The 21,388-nt window shown below is 40.2% G+C and overlaps 1 protein-coding gene across 1 annotated transcript in view; it reads right to left on the reverse strand.

Moving 5' to 3' along the window:
- The window catches only part of sorcs3 (sortilin related VPS10 domain containing receptor 3), a 263,786-nt gene that overhangs the window by 98,489 nt on the left and 143,909 nt on the right, over positions 1–21,388 (reverse strand). The window contains exon 4 of the mRNA XM_034131550.1: positions 16,975–17,133. Within this exon, the coding sequence (XP_033987441.1) occupies positions 16,975–17,133 (159 nt within the window). The remainder of the gene's footprint in view (positions 1–16,974; positions 17,134–21,388) is intronic.

The following is a 21,388-nucleotide window of genomic DNA, read 5'->3' on the forward strand; positions in this document are numbered from 1 at the left end:
GCCTGACACTGTGTTCATAAATGATGAACTCCTTTTGTTTTGTCATGTTCTCATCAATTATTGAGTGATGTATCTGTCCCAACACCATCATTTTCAGTACCTTTATAAAAGCTGAATTGGCAGTTTCCAGGAACAGTTCCAAAACTAGTGCACCAGAAAAATGTTCGTGCAAGCAACTTATTAGGACAAATATTTACCCTTGCTGTTTCACAGACAACTCTAGTTGCCATAGTATAATCACGGGAGCAAGTATTAAGAGCAACACAATCTGTATAGGGAAGAGGTTAGGGTGGATGGACAGGCCTTTCATTTGTGCCCCTTATAACCTTTTGTTAAGTTACGGATGTTGCAATGTAAGTGCATAACAAACTAAATTGAGCCCAAACCATGATATTTTCCTTATCTCAACCAGGTGGTTTTTTCTTTAACATAATCAAGTAGTTTCAATCCACAACGGCACATTTTTCAGATATTTGTTTAAAACTGCCACCATGTGACAGTTTCAGAAAGTTAAATATGTATTTTGATATACATCACGTTGTATATTTAAGCAATAGCTCACGACAGGCCGTGGTATATGCTCATTATATCACAGCTAAGGGGCGTGGTTCGGCCCGACGCGAAGCGTTACCAAGTGTGGCAAAATGAAAGAAAAATACACACTCTAATTTAAATAGCTTTTATTAGTAAATAATGATGTTCAAAATAAAATAGTCCCTCCATTGCCTTCTGCACGAAACATAGTGCGAGGTGGTTGCTATGCAACAACACTAACAGCTAGCGAACATATTAGACAGAGAGCGTGGATCCATTATTTGGCTATTTATTTACATTAATGTGTATGTTGCCGTTTATTGTGCACCCACTGAAAAACTGTCCGGCATCAGTAGAATGGCTTACGTGGTTACTTGTATAGGTTGAGGTTGTTCTAGGCTGTTGCTTGGCGTGGCGAGAATATTGCTCCACTTTCTCCGGTCCCCGAGATTCGGCTTCCAGTAGCTCTGGAGAGAGCTTTCGCACCTGAGGCCACTAACGGTCATAATTTCTCTGCTTTGTTTCAAGACCCGCATCAGAAAGCTTTTCCAGTTGGTCTACCTGCTCTTCACGTAGCTCTGCATGTCGTTGTTTAGGTGCTTTTTTTTCTGGAGATAGGCACTCCTCAATCCACTCCTCCATAGTAAGACCCCCCCGGAGGTCGAAGTTAATCTTAAATGTTTCCATCTTATGCTTTGTAAGTTTGTTTCGTAACGGAAGAAATGTAAATATATTTATAAAACGGACAAGTCAAATCAAGCAATCTAATTGGTCGATAGCGTTTTTGCGGACCTTTTTGATTACAGATTTGAAAACATCGTTGCTTGCTTTAAAAGTAGCACAATTCATTATGTCAAACCTTGGAAAGTATCTAGATATCCCTGCCCTAATGCCAAAGGAACTGCACACTGAATATGTTTTGCCGTTTGATGTCTATGTCTGGACCGCTGCGTAAAAAGGAGGGTTTCTGCCCCGTTACTTCTCCGCTGTTTTCTTGTCCCAGTTTGAAAAGCAAACTGCAGGCAGTTTGCTTTTCAGCCCAACTGTATACAGTTTTTCTCAGACGCGGAGGGATACTGACTTGTTGTGAAAAGTAACTACAATTCTACCCGTGGTATACGCTCAGTATATCACGGCTAAGAACCAATCAGATTGCTTGATTTGGCTTGTCCGTTTTATAAAAAAATGTATATGATTGTATGTTGTTTTGGTAGTTGGACGACATATTTTGTTGTTAGGTTATGAAGACATTTCAAATTGGTTCAATATAACAACTAATAATAAATAAAAGTTAGCTTTTTCTTTCAGTTTATTAAATAACAATGTGGAAAACTTGTAAGCTAGCTCGTAGGAAGATGATGTCACCATTGTTTATCTCACATTCTGTACTTTGATTGGTCGATTTTTTCTCCAACTCAAATGAAACAGCCATTACTAGGCATGACACCAGAATAAATATATGAACTGCTGAACAAATTTAAGATATGAGCGGAAATGTATTACTTTATGTTTTTGAGTTACCCGTTAATATTCTATGTGTACCTGTTTGAACTACACCAGAGACCATTCGGTTATTCAATTATTCCAAATCTGACCCATAACTAGTTGTGGTTTCCAACAACTATAACTCATCATTTAGTTGTGTTACAAACCAGAATCTCCTGATCTTCTTAAGGACTGGAAATGTTGTCCTGTACCATGAATGTATGGCTTTGTAAATGCATTTATTCAAAGACATGGACAGATGCACATTCCAACCGATAGTCCTGCCAAGGTGTAAGCTGACATCAAAACGCAATCCTCCTGGAAGACTCCCTGAAGAAGAATTAACTTCTTCAGGGAGAATGTGCCAGCAACAACATTACCTGAACTGAAGATGACTTAGTCAACTTAAATCAGTCATCACCATTAGTCAAGTGGAAGAGTAATTGAGCTCATCCCCATTACACATAAGACAACAATATGGCACAGGGACGTGATTAGGTGCAGGAGGAGAACAAAGTGATGAAGAGCTCACTGAAATGAGATTGGATTTAAACAAGTGCTGCTGCTGTCCTTGGGGCCTTACATGGATGCTCTTTAAGCGGATAGGTGGAGGCTGCATAATGATGAGACGCTTAGATTCCCTACTGTTGAGATTTATGGGCTCCGAGGCCTGTTACGATCATTAGGGGGATTGTGAAAGAAAAAGGGATATGGGGTTGAGAGTATGTGAGCATGGGAGGAGGAGGAAATTACACAGATTTTTTTCTGGCAACACAGCACTTTTGAACCATAAATCTTTGATCCTCTCCTCCCTCATTGTGCAATGGCATTCCATAATGGAAGACTCCCTCTAATTTCACACTCCAATTAGCAAATTACTTTTGTCATAATATGCAAGTCTTGGGGTGATAATAAACAAACAGGTCACATCCTGAGGGAACCTTAGCTTTAAAAAAAAAGAAAAGGTTTCATACAATGTTACTAAAAATGGCTTTTGTTTGATTGTGTTCGAGGTTAGTCAAACAACCCAAAATAAACCGTGGCAAAACTGAAAATAGAACGTATTAAAGGAAAAATAGCCCTTGAATCAACAATGTAATGATTAATTCCTCAAGTAGAACACAGGAATTAACAAAGGCTATACAAACATGAAGATGTGTTTACCACTGTTAGAACTGAGTGAACTCGAGTTATTTGGAACATGTGGAATAATGATTCATTGTATAATCAACTTATATCAACAGAAACATTATATGTTAACAGTGCTGGATTTAAAACTGAAAAATTGAGACTCTGAGACATATTAACTCTGATTTTTGCGACCATTGACATTTTAAAGCGTCACAGGACAAGAAATATTTTAACACATAAAGCCAGAGGGGTAGGTAAACCTAAATGCAGTAAAAACCGCCAATGTTATTACCAAATCTTTGCTGGAGTGCAATTTATGTTCCCATAGTCCAAATATTGATTATTATACTTGTTGTATAATGTTATGTTTTTGTTTAGGTAAATATTGTTATTTTAAGTTATTATGATATTTTTCATGTTCATATTTGTATTTTGTGCTTCTACTGTGACATGTTTACATGCTTTAATGTTCAAAAAGGTAATTTATTTCTCATTCTGTCTGTCTTGTGATCTGTGGTGTTTACAAATACGGATACCTTTGTTCCCTGATTTTAGTCTTTCAGGCAGCGCTTCATTCCAGGCAACATAAGTACCCCCATGGCGCTGGGCATGAGCAGAAACGACGTCTGAATGACAAACTCAGAGAACAAAAGTGTCTCCACTTGCTGTAGGTCCATAATCTGCACGCTTCATAACTAATTAGGCACACACGCCAAGGCACTTTGTCAAACAGGAAAACAGTGTCTGTCACAATTACACTGACAAAAATGATGAGCTAGAGGAAGTGAAAGACACGATAGCGTGGGGTGGGGAGTTGAAGGGGATATTCAGATGTCCAATGTATCAACTATGCAATATAAACATTATCCATTACATTTCCGTACTATTTGCTTATGCCTGTTTTTTTGTCAGTTTTTATGCCTGTATTATGCTGTTGTACTATGTGTATTTATTTCCTAACAGCCTAAAATTGGACGGCCAGCAAATTAGCTTCAGCTAGAGGTCATATATATCCACTGCGTTGGTGGCACTCAATTTAAATGTAACAGCGCCTATATTAATGTTACTTTTAAATAAATTAATAGAAAAACAAGTTTAAGAAGGTCAAGAGGATAATGGTTAGCAGCATCGCTAACCGCTTACAGCGCTGACAAGAGCTTTCCAGTCAAGGCTCTGATAAATGATGTTGCCTCGTGTTTCCACACTGACAGGCTCACTTATGAGTTGACGGTGACTAAACTAAATGTCATAATTACTCGTAGCCCAAACACATGAGCCTTGACTCCTCGCTGCGAGAGAACAGCTCAGAGAAAGACCCCTGCATCTATCCTACTGCCAGTCGCCGCAGACACAGGAGGAGCCAACATTATAAATTGTCACATCCCCCCCCCCCACCAACAGTGCAGAAATATGCAAACCGCTCAAGTGTTCTCCCTTACCTCTGTCAATGTGATAGAAGAAGTGATGTTAACCTAGTTTGTCATACAGGGGTTGGCTCTGCTGAGGGAATACACAGCAGGCCGACAAACAAGCGGATAAACAAGCCAACAGACAGATTAACTCATATGTATTCACCTGTTGCCGCACCAAAAGAGGATGTCAGCGAGGCCTTGATAACACATAGAAATGAGTTATTTAATAAGACTTTAGGCACGATCCATCAATCTTCATCTGTTCTTATTTATTGGTTCAATCTCTTCACTCGGTTAATTTGTTCCTACCTTTATCTCACTGCCATCCTCCTCTGATACACCTCACACACACATACCTGCTAACAGTCCCCTCACCTTCAGCCTCTTTTCTCTCCGTCTCTTGCATCTGACAGCTATTATTTTCTTTCTGTGAAGAGCTAAAAGAGGACTGACTGGCCCACACGGCTGGAGGAGAGCACTGGCCATGCATGCAACATGGAAAGGTTACAAGGGATGTTTAAATATCAAAGGAACCTCCTTCGGGTTGAGAATTCTAAGCATCTTCAGAGGACGCAGGGTGTTTACTAAAGATATCTGCCTACTGCACATTAATGTATGTCTGTACTGTACTGCTATTTCTGGGTTGTTCATCAGGAAAATTGTGAAGTATTTTTTACTCTTTCCAAGATTTCTTACAAGCCAGAAACCAGAAAGTGGTTTTCAACACTGCAGTCTAATGTTGGTCGTAGAGGATCTACCGCCATTGGCAACAAAACCCAAGGTTTGTAAATCTATTCTGAAATAATTTTTTTTTTTTGTTCACCGACCCAGTTTTTTCTGAATGGCAGCCAGCACAACAACACCGCGTTGGGTTTTCAATTAAGTATGCCTGTTGTCATGACAGTTTCAGTCGTCATTGCTGTGGAGAACAGCTAATTACCCCCCCTAGATTGAGAGGGTACTATCAGGGTATACAGTGGAAAATGATCTAAAGAAAAGCAAACAGTGAGTTAATTCTAGCAGAGTCGTACGACCAACTAACCCAGGGGTCGGCAACCCCTGGCACGCGTGCCAGCATTGGCACGCGGCACTGTAACCAGTGGCACACTAGGAATAACTGGAATAAGTGTGCAAAATATTTAAATTGTATTTTCGGATCCTGAACGAGACTGCCGCCAGAGCGCGTCTCCCCGTTACCTGCCAAGGAAGCCATGCACGCAGCGCAGCCCCGCTCTGTTTAACTCCAGGTGACTTTCTGCCACTTTCCTCCGTGGTGCAGGGCTGATCGTTTCACCACGGAGGAAAGCACAAATTGCAGTACCCATAAGGAGCTGTACAAATACCACAGTTTTTGCATGGTTGTGTCTTTAGTTGAAAGCCCAGTGGCGATCTGCTCATCTCTCATTGAAATAATATGCTACAAAGGGGCGGACTGGCAATCTGTGTGTTGAACTTTCCTGTCGGCTCCCAGACCGTAGTCGAGGAGGGCAGAAGCAACAAGCTTCAGGTTCAATAACCCACTTTAGCTTAAATGACTGGAGAGAGGCGAGCTCTTCTTGGGAGGCCGTTGCATTTATTTAGCTGTTCTTCTGTTTCACAAAATACATCACAGACCTCTGTTTTTCTGCTGCCTCGTTTCACTTCCAGAAACAGACACACGCTCCCTCACTGTCGCTCTACCATCCACACACACACATGCACACGCCACACCCCTCTCTCTCTCTCTTAAAGGGACAGCGATCTCATCTCACTCTGCATGACCCTAATATCATAACATGTGTGTTCTGGAGAATCACAGAACGGACGATCGTCCTTATTATTATGCCGTTTAAACCAATTATTTAAATGTATTTGTTAAATTCTGAATTATGTAAGTTGTGCTGACAGGTCCACACACTGCTTCCCCGCAGCGAGGCTCCCCCCGCCCTCCTGTTGATAGTTCACCAGCGTCAAAAGCTCCTCAAACCCCCCCCCCCGTTGATCATTCTCGATCGGCACGCTGATAACAATGAATTTTTTTTTTTTTTTAATGGCACTTCATATCAAAAAGGTTGCCGACCCCTGAACTAACCTTAACCCTAACATTTGGAACTATGGCTTGAGGGCTAGCCCAAGGGAAAATACAGATTTGAGCTGATCTTTGGATACAACAAAGAACTCCTATGGTGCTTTTAAGCTATAAAACATGGCACGTTCACACCGGAGTACTTTTCCCACAATAGTTCATCAGAACTCAGATATATTTGCGTTCACACCAAAAAGCCCCCTGAACGAAATTAGTTCATCAGAACCATTTTTAACCCCTTTTCAGTCCCTGCTAGAGAGCAGGGACTTTCGTGGGATAAAAAGGTTCCTATGTCTGATTGGCTTGGTGGAATGCAAACCACGCCCCGTAAAACTCCCAAAACGTTTTGTGAAGCCGCCATTTTATTATCCTCGCATTAGCATTAGCATTAGCCCAGCGCACAAACGCAGAGAGACTAACTTATGGCAACACAAAATAAAACATGGGAGCGGTGGAGATGAGGAGGTGTCGGCGTTCTGGCGATTTACTCGGAAGGCTTCAATAGAAGCTGCTGGGAGTCCCAGCAGCTTCTACTGAAGCCAGTCCCCAACTCCGGGGACTTCCGGCCGGGGACTTCGGGGGCAGTATACGCCGTGAAGTGGTTTGCGGCTGCCAGTAAACCCAAAGCAAACCTGTTGTGTTCGGGTCAAATCTGACCGATTTACTACTTTTATCAATCATAACTTTTTTGTTTTACATTCGATTGCATTAAGGCTTTATGATATTCTTCACAGTAGACATTTGAACACATAAAATTGCTGATCACCACTTTCATTGAATTTTGGATGATTTAGTCAACTTTGGTTCCCCATGGTGTTCCCGGTCAAAAATGACCGCCATAAAGAAAAGGAATTAGTAACCATCCGGATCAGATAACACACACACACACACACACACACACACACACACACACACACACACACACACACACACACACACACACACACACACACACACACACACACCACACACACACACACACACACACACACACACACACACACACACACACACACTAGATGTGTTTTCCCCCCCTTATGTGCCCATCCCCCCACATGGATCACACCTGGCACTCACAAACACACACACACACAGAACAATTTGACACATTTCCCGCTCTTATGTGCCCATCCCCCCACATGGATCACACCTGGCACACGCAATACATGTTCAGTGTCTATTCTTTGTATATTTACTAGGGCTGTCAGTCGATTAAAATATTTAATCGCGATTAATCGCATGATTGTCCATAGTTAATCGCGATTAATCGCAAATTAATCGCACATTTTTTATCTGTTCTAAATGTACCTTAGAGGGATATTTTTCAAGTTTTTAATACTCTTATCAACGTATGAGTGGACAAATATGCTTTATATGTTTGTTTATTATCATTTGAACAATGACAAATATTCTCATGAATATTAAACACAACAACCTCTGAACATTACAAATATTCGCCTCAATTCAACCTGGAACCTCTCTCATACAATAATACAGTGTGTGTGTGTGTGTGTGTGTGTGTGTGTGTGTGTGTGTGTGTGTGTGTGTGTGTGTAGACACTGTGATGGATCGTTGGAGCTATGTGCAGCTCAAGGCATATATGCTCGAACGGGAGCTGCCTGGACGCTGCAATCATGTTGCGCGCACTATCCGTGCTGAGTGTGCTGACTTTTCGTACAATGTCCCACTGTCTGGCTACCTGCATAAAGTCAAGTGCTCGGCGCAGTTGTCGGCGAAATGTCGCTCCTCTGTTTTCATTGAAACAGCTCCTTATATCCGTTAGCGCAGCTAGCTAGCACCAGATGCTAACAACAACAACAACACGTAAGGTGTGCCTCGCTCGCCCCACACATACACACACCCTCCCGGTCCTCCCGATGGCCAGTCCGGGCCTGCCGGTGAGCGTGGAAGTGTGGTCTGCCACAAGCGGGCGGCAGGAGCGGGGCTGTCAGCATCAGCTTGTAGATGGTATTTTAAACTCGATGCGCTCTGAAACTACTGGGCGGCCGAGGACAAAAAATACACATGCGTTAATCGCGTTAAAATAATTAGTGGCGTTAGTGCGTTATTAACGCGTTAACTTGACAGCCCTATATTTACTGCAGTTTTTCATGTATACCAGTAGTCTGATACAATATTTACAGTTTGAAAGGGTGTTAAATGAAATGTGGTGATGATTAATGGTTTTTGTGTTAATGTAATAGCAGTTAAAACAGGATCGGTCAAATTTGACCGTGAACACCAAAGTAAGGGGGGGAAACAAACACAACAGGAGGGTTACATTAAAGTCACCAAACCTGGATTCATCTGTCAGTGGTCCACATGTTAAGCTCAAAGGAAAGCGACCTACAACCTCAAGGTGCACGAGCAAAGGTCATTATTGTAAGACTCCTCTTTATATATATTAAAAGAAGATACTTTTGGTGCCTAGAGGTGCAAAGGTTGATGTTTCACAGGATTTGGGTTAGGGGGTACGTTTACATTTCCTTGAAGAGCAAAATAATCTCAATTTGAGGTCCACTCAATATTTACATAAAGGTTACGAGGGATGTTCAAATACCAAAGGCTCCTGCTTCTTGTGAATTCTAAACACCTTCAGAGGATACAGGGTAAGGGTAAAGGACTAAACTTGAATACAGATAATAATTACCACAATGGTATGCCTCACACCATGCTAGCTAAGGACTGTATAATATAGGTTAGCATGGTTTTTGCCTAGTCTAAAGCTGTCAGGGCTGCATTTTTAGGTTAAAGGTAGGGGAGAGGTTGTCTGAAAAGGCTCTCCCTATATTGTCAGGGCCTAAGATTCAAGAGAAGGGAATATGGGGTGAAGGTGGAAGCTGATTTTCATTCTCGACCTTGAGAAACAACCACTTCTGTTCTGTAATTGTCAACATTAGTAATGGAATCTGGTCAACATCAGCTTTTAAGGGTAATGGTTTCAAGCAGTTCTATCTAAAATACTATCTGCAGACAGTTTAAAGTTAAAGTCAAACAAGATAATGGGACTGGAATTATTTGTGTGAATGCACATGGTTCTCAATACAGACACACAGTATTAGATAGGAAACCATAAGCCATCCAAGCTAATATTGTCCATTTGTGGTTGTATTTGGTTTAGAAGTTGGCAAGAAAGGATACTGCAGAATCAATTGTCAAACCTGGGACTTCTACGATCCGCTTAAAAATCAAGCCTTGGGTGCATCCTAAATGAAACTCATATCAGCACTAAAACGTACTAACATAAAGCACATCAGCCCACTGTCCAATAAGGTTGATGTCTGAAGTATAATCTTTGGCGAGGGCTATTAACAAAAGTTTATTCTCCTTGCTGCTGATGCACTCTGCTATTTGGTTGGCAGCACACCTCCATCTGCTGTTTTCACAACGGAGTGACAATACATATCTGCTATTCCATCAGAACAAGTCACTCCATCTGTTCTGCCTGCCTCTCCTTGGCATGTAGCCGTCAGTGCTTCACTGTATCCATAATTTCCCTTTGATTTCAGAGCTTTCCCTGTTTCATCATGCAAGATGCAACAAAACCACAATCAAACTGTTCCTGATGAATCAAGCCATGCTTGACCTGGTGCCATCTCTCGTTATCTCGCCCTTTCTTAAGTTCACATAGCAAAGTTTTAATATGTGCATACTCACAGATGCACCTCCCACGCACATGATACTCCTATCCTCGGGCTTATTACAGGGTTCCTTTGTGCAATTCATTTGATAGTGAATATGCATTTTCACATAATTGATTTTGACCCTGACTTATCCGCCTTTCTTTTCGTCTTTTCAATACATGCTTCTACCGTCTAGAATCATCCTGCCAAAGACAGCTCACTCTGTGATCATTTAGTCATGATCTATTATATTATTACTGTTTGACTCTGAGCCATCTATCACCTGCCTAATGACATTAATCATTCCATCTGTAGCAGGTTGCCAAGTCAGTGCCATGGAGAGCTTTGGTTGCATCCCATATGTGTTCAAATTCAGACCTGTTGAAATGCAGAATAATAATGCTGCAGCGGCCACTGAGACCCCAGCTCCAGATACAGCAGCGTTCGCCTTAATGGATTGTCGCACCTCCAGTGGATATACAAACACACAAATTAAATGTTTGCCTGGACCTTGGGTTTATTGTGTAACGTCCTAGGGTAATGTAATTGCAGTGCAGCACTGAATATGCACTACATGTCCGTGCGGATGGCTCTTTATTAGGTTGGATCCGAACCCTGTAAGCCCATGTCCTCATTAAACTCAACACTCACAGTTTGAATATACAATGGTGGTTCTCTTCGTTTCGAAAGAGTGCAAGTTTATTTATTTGCTTCTTGGGGTTCGGGACCAATGTCAGGATGGGACATTTTGATTCGTCCAACACTTTGGGTTAAAGATCTCAAATTGAGTATGTAAACATTAATCTCAGAAGTTCTTTTCTCCAGTCTCTTTCTCACAGTTATCCAGAATTTACACCATCAATTTCTAAATGTACTCGGCCTAAGAAGACACAACATTTTTACTTGGAAAACAATTGACTCATACCTGCCTCCATCATAAAGATAGCATTCTGACTTGGCATGGCTAAATATACTGCTATGCCAAAGTACAGCCTTAAGCTGCATTCATATGATATGAGGTGAAACAGCTCTGAGCTGATGTTGCTGTCATGTTTCTATTGAGAGAGGGGTGTCGCAGGACTGAGCTGAGGGGTAAGCCTCTGCAAAGTGCACTGCTCAAATGTGTTGCTGAGCTCTGCGCTCAAGGTTTTGATGTGCAACCAATCAGTTCAATCAATCAATCAATCAATCAATCAATCAATCAATCAATCAATCAATCAATCAATCAATCAATGTTTATTTATATAGCCCAACATCACAAATGTTACATTTGTCTCAGTGGACTTCACAGTTTGTACAGAATATCAGTATGACAATACGACACCCTCTGTCCTTAGACCCTCACATCGTACAAGGAAAAACTTCCGGAGAAAACCCACAGTTTAAAGGGGAAAATGAAAGTTGACAGCTGAATGAAAGTTGCCATCAAGTTGTATATAGTTGGAAGTAAAGAATTATATTTTTTGGAGGTTGACTCTCATTGGGGATTTAAAGTCTGGATTTTCTGAAAACTGCTTCATCAACAATTGACAATTTGTCTTTAATCCGCCAATCACAACTTTATCGAAATGCAATACTAAGACACTAAGGTTTTTTGTAAATAACAAACACTATAGGGATCATAATGAAAGTACCGTATTGACCCGAATATAAGACAGGTTTTTTTTCGAGAAACAATTCTGAAAGAGGGGTCTGTCACAACAACAGATCGCGCCAAATGAGTGTCCCCCCCAAGCGAGACACCGCCTTAAAGTACGGTAACAGTACACAGCAACAGGTGTCTGGAGAGATAGAGATGGAGAGACACAGTGACCAACTCAAACAAAATGGCTCAAAAGTAGGCAAGTTAATAAACAAGAGAGGCAAAGTTATGATGAGAATTTTAAGATAATGGTGATCAACGAAGCAGAGTCATCAAACAACTGTCGAGCAGCAAAAAAAGATGGTGTTTCTGAGTGTAACGTTATAAGATGGCGAGCCCAAAAAGATTACAAAATGTAAACAGTCAGAGAAAAGGGATTTTTCCAAAAATGAGTCTTGAAAAGAGGGGTCGTCTTATAATCAGGGTCGTCTTAAATTCGGGTTAATATGATAATAAGATAAAAGGTTTTAATAGCAAATAAAAGCTTTTTTCATTATGTCTGAGATCAGGAGTTCACACGAAGAAATAGCTGATTGGAAAGAACATTTGATTACATTGTACAGCACTGTCTCTGATATAATTATTAGATGAGTAACAGTAATTACTACACAGTCCATTAGAGTCACAACCTTGTCTCAGAAGTTTGCTGAGGCGTAAGCAGCAGCGGTAATAATTGCCGTGATAGAAACATTGTGTTTACAAATCCCTGAAGTTCCACTGCTAGTAACACAATGGGAAATATTTATCTTGTTTCATTTTGTTTGGAGAGATGTATTCATCTGCATTATACCTTGAATGCTAATTAATATCTACCAATAAAAAGCTGTAAACACTGTAGTTGTCCCGTTCGCTACAAGGCAAGAAAGTCTCTCAAGAATCAGTGAAGAGATGAAAAAAATAACAGCCTGTACTTGTCTGGGCTTTTGTCAAATAGGAAAAAATAAAATTCTTCACTCTACTGTGTCATGCTGTTTGCATAACTCACTCACTTGGCAGCACCAACATTGGCCTTATTCTCAGAAGCCAGCATGGGACTACATCAATGGGTAATCGTCTCTATAAACCCCTCACAGTCAAGACATTAGAGGCTGTATAGGTCACCAGGAGTTCTGAATCTAAAAATAAATCCATTTAGTTGAGGAGGGGTCTGACCTGAATGTTAAAAAAAAATGATGGCATAAAAGAGAATCGAAAATTACAACAAATATTTCACTTCAGCCCATTTGTTCTGACATGCATTCCGATGTCTAAAGAGTTTCACTCCTGCTTTAAAGTTAAGTCCTCAGGGCTAGGGTTAAGCATGGCTAAGTACCAACTCACAGCTGATTAAAATCAGAGTGAACCATTCTGAAAAATATTAGCCAGTTACAAGCTGAAAATGAGCACATTAAAGCTCCTCGCTGCCGGCTCAACCGTCGAGATGAAGTGTTGAGGCCTGCGAGGGAAATCCGGTCAAATTAAGGAAGCAATAATATCTGTGTAAACCTCTTTCAACTAGCTAGATGAAGAGCATATTCTCTTTTTGCAACAACAGCCCTGAGAGGTGGATCAGGATAACACATTCAGGAGTTGAAAGAGAAGAGATGTATTTAATCAAACAGATCATTGATCTCTGAGTCTTTTTCAGGCACATCTCATATTTTGTATACACTTACATTTTTATGCTGAGGGCTGTTTTTCATTAACATTAGGAAAAGACTGATTTAGAATAATATAACAGCAATGACTTAAAAGTAGTATTTACTACTTGCAATCCATCAGAATAATGTTATTTGTTGCTCCTTGACTAAAGGCAGACAGCAACTCTCTTTTAACTACTCCTACCCAGAGTTCACAGGGATTTCTTGAACCTGCCTGACTTGTTCTTCTTATTAGTTACTCTCGCAGTCTAAAATAGCAGCAGCAGCAACATGTTCATGCTGCTTTTTAATTATGGAGCACCAGCAGTTAAGCGAAAGTCAAGATCCTTATGATTGTTTTGCTTTCGTTGACCTCATGCTAAATGTGTGGAAATAAGATTTTTAAGTTAGATGTGAGGAAATTCCAATTTGCAAGAGCCATAACTTTCGCTGAATATAACATGATGATAAACGCTTAAAATCCAGTAAAAGACCTACAGGTTCATTTATTTGTGAATTTGAATCAATTTTTTTAACTAAAATGTATATGTGTTTAACCATTGATGCACAGGCTTAGGAATCACATGTACTGTAACAGGATTACGTCATCAAGAACCAAAAACAGGTAGCTGTATTACCTTACAGATACATTAACAAAGACGTAATCAGTTCACTGTTACATAACAAGAAATTGGAGATTACAATATTACTAAAGAATACTAATACTTTAAGTGTGAATCTATACGTCTACTGCCTGAATCTGATTTATGGTTTTCACTTTCTTTGGTTCATTTGTCCTTTTTTTAATTTAGGAGGTGAACCTATATGTTCATAAAATAGTGTGTGTGAGCTTAACAGTATTAAACTCTAACGGAGCATTTTCTGTCAGCTCAAATGTTATTTCTGCTTTTTTTAAACTGTAGTTTGTGCTCATGTGTTTCATTGTTGTTGTATAGGCTACTGCCTGAATATGCTAAATGTAAGGCAGGTTTTCTTATACAGTACATAACATTTCTAAGCTGAGGACACTTTTCTGATCCCAAATATCTTGGTTTCTTCTTTTTTAAGGTTACATTGTTCTGTTGTCTTACATAATACAAATTGCATTTGATATTGGAGTAATCAAAAAGTAATGCAAAGTAATCAAGTTACATTACTATAATATTTTCATACTCAGTTTAGGTTGCTGATTACATTTGTCTTCATGTAACTAGTTATTGTTACAGAATGCATTTTTTTGAAGTGACCCTCCCGACCCTGTACATCTTAGGCGCTGTAAATCCACTCAGCTGAGAATAACTCTGACATTTGCTCATGCGGTGACAACTTTTTCAAAGCTTCATCGCTGTCAGGTTTGATACAGCCACCACTGTTCACCAATCATCTCCCTCCTGCTCCACGTCCCCTACCCCGCAGCGTGATGGCTTTGGCTCTCGGGTCACCGTCATTGACCTTAATGGCAGACCTTTTGCTGGGGGACAATCTTAGAGCACTGTCTGGAGATGTTGTGCAGAGCTCCATACTGTGTGACAAAGCCCAGTGAAGGTGATGGAAGTGAAGCGGAGGATGAGATCATTTAAGTGTTGTGGTGTTTTTGGCTAATGTAGCATACTTTAACTTCAGAAAGAAAAAGAAACAAAAGTGACATCATGGTCTCTGCTCTGTTCAGGCAACAAAGGGACTGTCATGGCTTTGAGTTTAACTTCTTATACTTATGATTCTTATTCTTTTTAGTTTGTTTGTGTTATGTCATTCTCTGCCCATCCATCAGTGGATGCACTTCTCCTGCTCATTCCCTTATTAGGTCCCTAGTATATTTACGAGGATTGCGGTCAATATGTCAATTTGCTTACAAAGGTTCCTAACTGAGTGAAATGACCCTGAAGTACCTAAGAAGCAACCATTATATAAAATGTTTGAATTATGTTGATGGTAAAGGAAGGAGCGTCAATGCTTCCTTTATAATCTCCTTCAGTTTAGGATACACTGGACCATCCTTTACGAAAGTTGATAATGCTGTCCCACAATACCTCTGGCCGGAACATTTAAAGCGACGCACCATTCGGCCTTTTACAGAAACGAAATGCTGATCATGTAAGCAACGGTGCTCATTGTGCAATTTCCATCTCATGCCATAACTTGCCAAAGTCAAAATAGTTGTTTGGGGTCTCTTTGTTGCTGTTTGAACGGGGATATGCAGTGACAGATGCCTAGCTCTAAAAAGTTACACATTTTGCTAAAAGTTTTATTTATTCAAAATATTGGTTGATTGAGGATTTATTTGGATGACTGAGTACGGGCAGGAGGGTGTAATCCACGTTTATGAAGCCTCCATAAAATAACACCATAAGAGCGCACGGGTCAAATGATCTAAGTGTGCTTATATAGAGTCCACTGTAAAGAAAAGTCTAGTTCCCCACGGCTCACCCACTGAATAACACCTGCTGGCGCATCACAAATACGTTGGGACCGTGGTCATCTTTTCCTGTGTCCTGATGAGTTCTCCTTCGCCTCTTTCCTTATCCTCATGAATGTTTTGACTCATGTTAAGGTATACTGGGTAGGAAAACACATAAGACCTAATTTTTGGACTGTTTGACGCAGTGACCTCCCACTAGTTTGCTGCCAGGTTATCTTCTGCCATATGCCTTATTCATGTGTTAAAACCATAGCCAGCCAGCACATATCTTCACCCTGAGTTTTGACCTTTGCCTGAATGTTCCGGATCTCCATTTAGCCTTTTAATAGTTCATTTGCCAGCTTGGATTTTTGTAGTCTTCCACCTTTTTTGTAAGTAAAGATTTAGCTTTTGAGTTTTGCGATTTGGGCAACTGTGGCGATGAGAAAAAGTGGTGGTCTACAGTTTGGAGGGTCAGTGGATTGACTCCCAGCCCCTGCAGGCAACATGTTGCTGTAACCTTGGGCAAGATACTGAACCCCATGTTATTACCGATGGCCAACAGTGCAAATGGTAGTCTTCTTGAGCAGGTGGCACCTTGTATGGCAGCCTCTGTCCGTATATGAATGTGTGTGAATGCTGACTTGTAAATTTAAAAGCACTTTGAGGGGCCGCAAAAACACAAAAGTTCTCAGCAGTCCATTAACCAATTATGCAAACAAGTCATTTTCATGAATGCCATTATGCTCTATTACTACTTGAAGGGATTTATAGTTGAACAGTAAAGGAAGTATTTACTTTGCCTTGGCATCAAAAATCATATTTACATTGCAAATGGGAGCAGGTCAGAGAACCGGAATATCTCCAAGTAAAATATGATAATATATTCTAAAAAAGGGTCTATTTATTTCTGGTAAATAAAGGCTCATACCACTATTTTAGTGTTCATTTCCAGCAAATGGATGAATGCCCCTACCATAAGGTAATTATCTAAGTATAGGCATTATTGAATATGTATAGTGGGCAACACAAAGGTAGAGAAAAGTATGCAGATCGCAATCTCACCTTTTGGTCGTGGCTGTAGGCTAAGGCCCAGTCTTCTTCTGTGTGGTGGAATAAAAGGCTCAGGATGTAGAATGTGAGGCGGTACTTCTGGAAACTGGCTCCCTCATCAGAGCTGATGAGCATGCTGCTTTCAAACTCTGGATCTGTCAACACCATAATCTGAGAGGTAGGAAAGAAGGAGGAGAAGGAGAGGTTGCACACATGCGAGGGAGTAAGTATGAGGTTTTGTAGATGGGGAGGGAGGGATTGAAGGGGGCGAGAGGTGGAAAGACGGGGAGATGAGAAGGGCAGAGAAAGACGTTAGAGGCAGGAGCAGTGTCAGCAGGAAAGGTTGCTTTCTGGCACACATCAGGCTTATTCTTGGCCAACTGCTCCTCGGTATAGCCAACTTCATTTCAAGAGCCTCGCGCTCCTGTTGCCATGGCTCCGAAGCTCTTCCTGTGCACTCTGAGGTGAAGTCTTTTAGTTTGTCATGATTTCTCTCTAAACAAAGATCAAAGTTGTTCACCACAACAGTAGTTTGTACTCCGGAACAAATCAAGACGAGCACATGTGGGTTTAAGAACATACAATAAACTGTCCTAATACTGTACATAAAAGAAAGGTCACGGAGCTTGACGTGGTAATTATTATACAAACAAATTAAGCCTTGCATGAATCTGCATATACACTGTTATTTCCTTATCAGCATGTCCTTTAGTATGTCATTTCTTAGTATTTCTTCTTCCAATAAAAAAGAAAGAAAGAAATTTAACAGCAGCGCACTGGTAGAAGCCCTAATTTCATGCTTGGAATATTTCTGACAGAGCTATCACAGTTATTAAAGAATTCAATAAGAACACGCATTGCACAATGCATATTTCCTCAAACTAATGACATTTGGAGTCTTTGTGGAAGCATATCATTAAGTCACAGGAATTCCTCGAATAGAGGACGTGTGGGAATAAGTCGAGAGGTGAACTCTTTTTAATCAGACTGCTATTGAAAACATGTTTTCATTTCAGAACATTATATAAGTTCAGATGATGAAAACAAATATTTAAGTACATCCTATTGAATATTCAACAATGTGTACGTTAGCAATTAATAAAAGGGTTGACCTTATTACACATAACTCATTAGTAGTGTTTATTTAACTCTATATGCTATATCTATAAACGTTTTACTCTTATTCTTTTAAGCTTATCGATCAATGGGGAAATGTGTTTTATGTACGGCTCAATTAAGTAAAATCACACAGTGCGCACAAAATGAAGGATAAACTAAATAGCTAGAGATGTAATGTTATAGCTCAGTGATTAGAGCTAGCGGCCCTGTTAAGCCCTAGAGCCCCCTGTACAGGGGGCAGTGGGGTGTTTTTTCACGAAACTGTGTCTCAGGGCTTTTTAATATTTAAAAACCTATTAATGTGTCATACCTATTTAACGGGAAGAAACTCAGCTAACTGACAATACGAACCATTTTTACCGAAACAAAACACAAGTCTCACAAGAAGCGTCTAAATGAGCCCTGAGCGAAAAAATGCTAACACACTTACCACAGAACTCAAGGTAAAAATACCCTTATTACTTATCATAACTACAAAAACAAGATATCAAATTAAAGCTGAGATTCCACAGATTCTATAGGTATACGTATCATCACTGAGCAATCAGAACTCGTGACAGGGGAAGCAAACACAGACGTCACAACACGTGAATTACGGAACATTCACGGGAAATCGTCTCAAATTAGCTGTTATTCTGATCAATAGTCGTGTTCAATGGCATTAAAACAATAAAAACGCCGCTGAAAAGCTTTTATTTGCTATCCATAGGTTAATCCAATGTGTCTGTGTCACTTTGAAAGGATTACTGATAATCCATCATTGCATTTTTATGTAAAAAACGGAGATTTCATATTATTTTTATTTTTATAAATCTCTCTAAAGAGGTCAAATGTCACTTGTTTTGCATCAATCTTGATACAGGGTACTTATTATATGTTGTAGTTTGGATTCATAAAGCTTTTAGTCTACTATCCCATCATTCAAGGGTGGTTTTCACTATAAGTAATGTTTTTTTTTTAGGCGGAGGTAAGAATTTACCTTTTTTTACAATGTTCCATCTGAATTTACTCTGACACAGAAACATCTATATTGATTCTGACACTTCTACATCCAACTCACAGATGTAACCTTGCTTTGAGAAAAAAGATTATTAATTTAACCCTTTTAGAAGTGAAGTTATAGTCATTCGTTCTGGGCATGTCATTTTCGAGCCTGAAACCTGAAAAACAGGCTCAGGGCTTAAGCTGTTGGACTTAGTTAGCTTAGCTCAGCTAGCTAGCGGCTAATTTTATCTAACTGCTTTTTGTTGGTGGATAGGTTTATTAAAGCATTTTTTGTTGAAAAATAAGGTAATTTGGTTGATGAGAGATTGGGTATGTGTGTGAGACCATTGTAGAGCTGGGGGGAACTGCAGAGGGGAGTTACAACTCTCTCTGAGTTTGTCCCTACTAGCAAACCCCTTGATATCACACTTAATCTAAGGTTATATTATCAATATGAAAATATGGAAATGTGGCAGCTTTAAATGTCTGTCTGCTTTTCTTGAGTATTTAACAATTTACACTACATCACATGGATTAGGACTTAAAATGGTGGGTCTAGGCTGCTCTTGAGGACCAAGTGGCTGTTTTTTCACGTCAATTCGATTTGAATTGGAAAAACAGCAGCACATTTGTCACTGACAGAAAAGCTAGCCCTCTTTCCAGAGCTTTACCCAGAAACCCTCCCTGTTGGTGATTTAGGTAAATAGTTTTTCATTAAGCACCAATAAACAGGCAGCACATTCTCAAGCCGGATTTCTCATTGGCCCTGGCTCCCAAATCTTACCATTCATTACCTGTCACCATGCAGTGCCAAGACCTCCGGATATCTGCCAGTGTCTTTGGAGCTTGTCATATGTTATTACATTTTTTTACTATTCTATAATACTATAGTAAGCAGCAGAGTGTGTTGTGAATGGGGGATTTTACTTATTCTTGATACAGATATCAGTACTTTCAGTTAAATAGAAATGTGGAAATGCATTGATATATATTGATATATATTGATGCATTTGATATAAAAATCTACTATTGCTACTTAAGCCTTCTACTCAGTCATGAGTGTAATTTCCCCTTTCTATGCTCACTGTAAAACTAACTCCTACAATCAGTGATTCTAGCTCATCTTTTCTGTAGATTCTTTCATTCAGGGGGGCTCAACATGTTGTCTTTTGAAAGTGGGAATGGGGCCCAGACATTTTTGTCACATCCACTTCACTCATTTACCACCATGTAAGTGTGAAAACAGCCACATTATTCCCCTACCTTACACATTATCGTAACAAGCCAGTTTCTGTCTGTCGCCTCTTCGATTACAAAGAACCCACAACCAATTTACAGCCAATACAAAGGCGGGAAAAAGAGCTGTGGCCAATTTCTCTCCTGCCTGCTAAAACAATCACCCTCAAAAATAAATACTCACTTCCAAAATCACAGGGACCGATCGCCTTATAGCAGGGGGTGATTAAGATTTTCCTCACAGCAAGCACTCAGCCGTTGTGAGGAATCGGGCGAGTGAGGAGGGTTTCAATACGAAATCAATAGGGGTTGGAGGGATAACCGTTGTGTTTTATCAGCCTGATGTTGAGCTGTGCATAAGCTGGAGCACGGAGATAGAAGCCGGTAGATGTCGGATCATGAGGTTAGTGGAGGTATGGATCAGAAGCAGAGGGAAAGAGACACCCCGCGGCAAATGAATCGCGTTACGGCAGATCAATTACGCTTTAGTCTGCCTTTGACGGGATGTTTTAACAGAGTCGTCTCTGCAACATGCTCATTAACCGTGGATCAAGACTTAATCACCCACATCCAGCTATCATGTTTTCACTGTCTCTTCCCCAGCCTCAATGTTATTTTAAATGTGCATGTCTTTAGTTTTAAATTAACCCAATCTACCAGCCGTTCAATCAAAGCGTTCAAGGCCTGAGCACTTCGGAAAAAGACATCAGAACAAAGCAGAGAAGATTCATGGGGGGTGTCATTTTCAGAGGCCTTGCGCTAAATGCCATTACTATCATTCAAATCTATAATGTGGCATTGTAAAAGGTCACAGCTTCCACTTTCTTTCCCTTGGACAATGTAAGAGACGGAATTGTACAGAATCTGTTACAGTGGAAGTTTAACGATTCTTCTGTTGTGGTTGAAAGGAATGTTTCAAAGAGTAGCGGGAGATTATATTTTACAGTGAGTGATTAGGCATCCGGATGGTTCTTTTTATCCAGAAGAACAGGCGAATGCTAAATAAGGCCACTCAAGATGCAAGGAGGCTACAAATGAGTGTAGCCAGCAGACAGGAAAACTTTCATCCATCTACTGGATGGTAAAT

Source organism: Trematomus bernacchii, unplaced genomic scaffold, assembly GCF_902827165.1.
Source record: "Trematomus bernacchii unplaced genomic scaffold, fTreBer1.1, whole genome shotgun sequence".
Taxonomy (NCBI): Eukaryota; Metazoa; Chordata; class Actinopteri; order Perciformes; family Nototheniidae; genus Trematomus; species Trematomus bernacchii.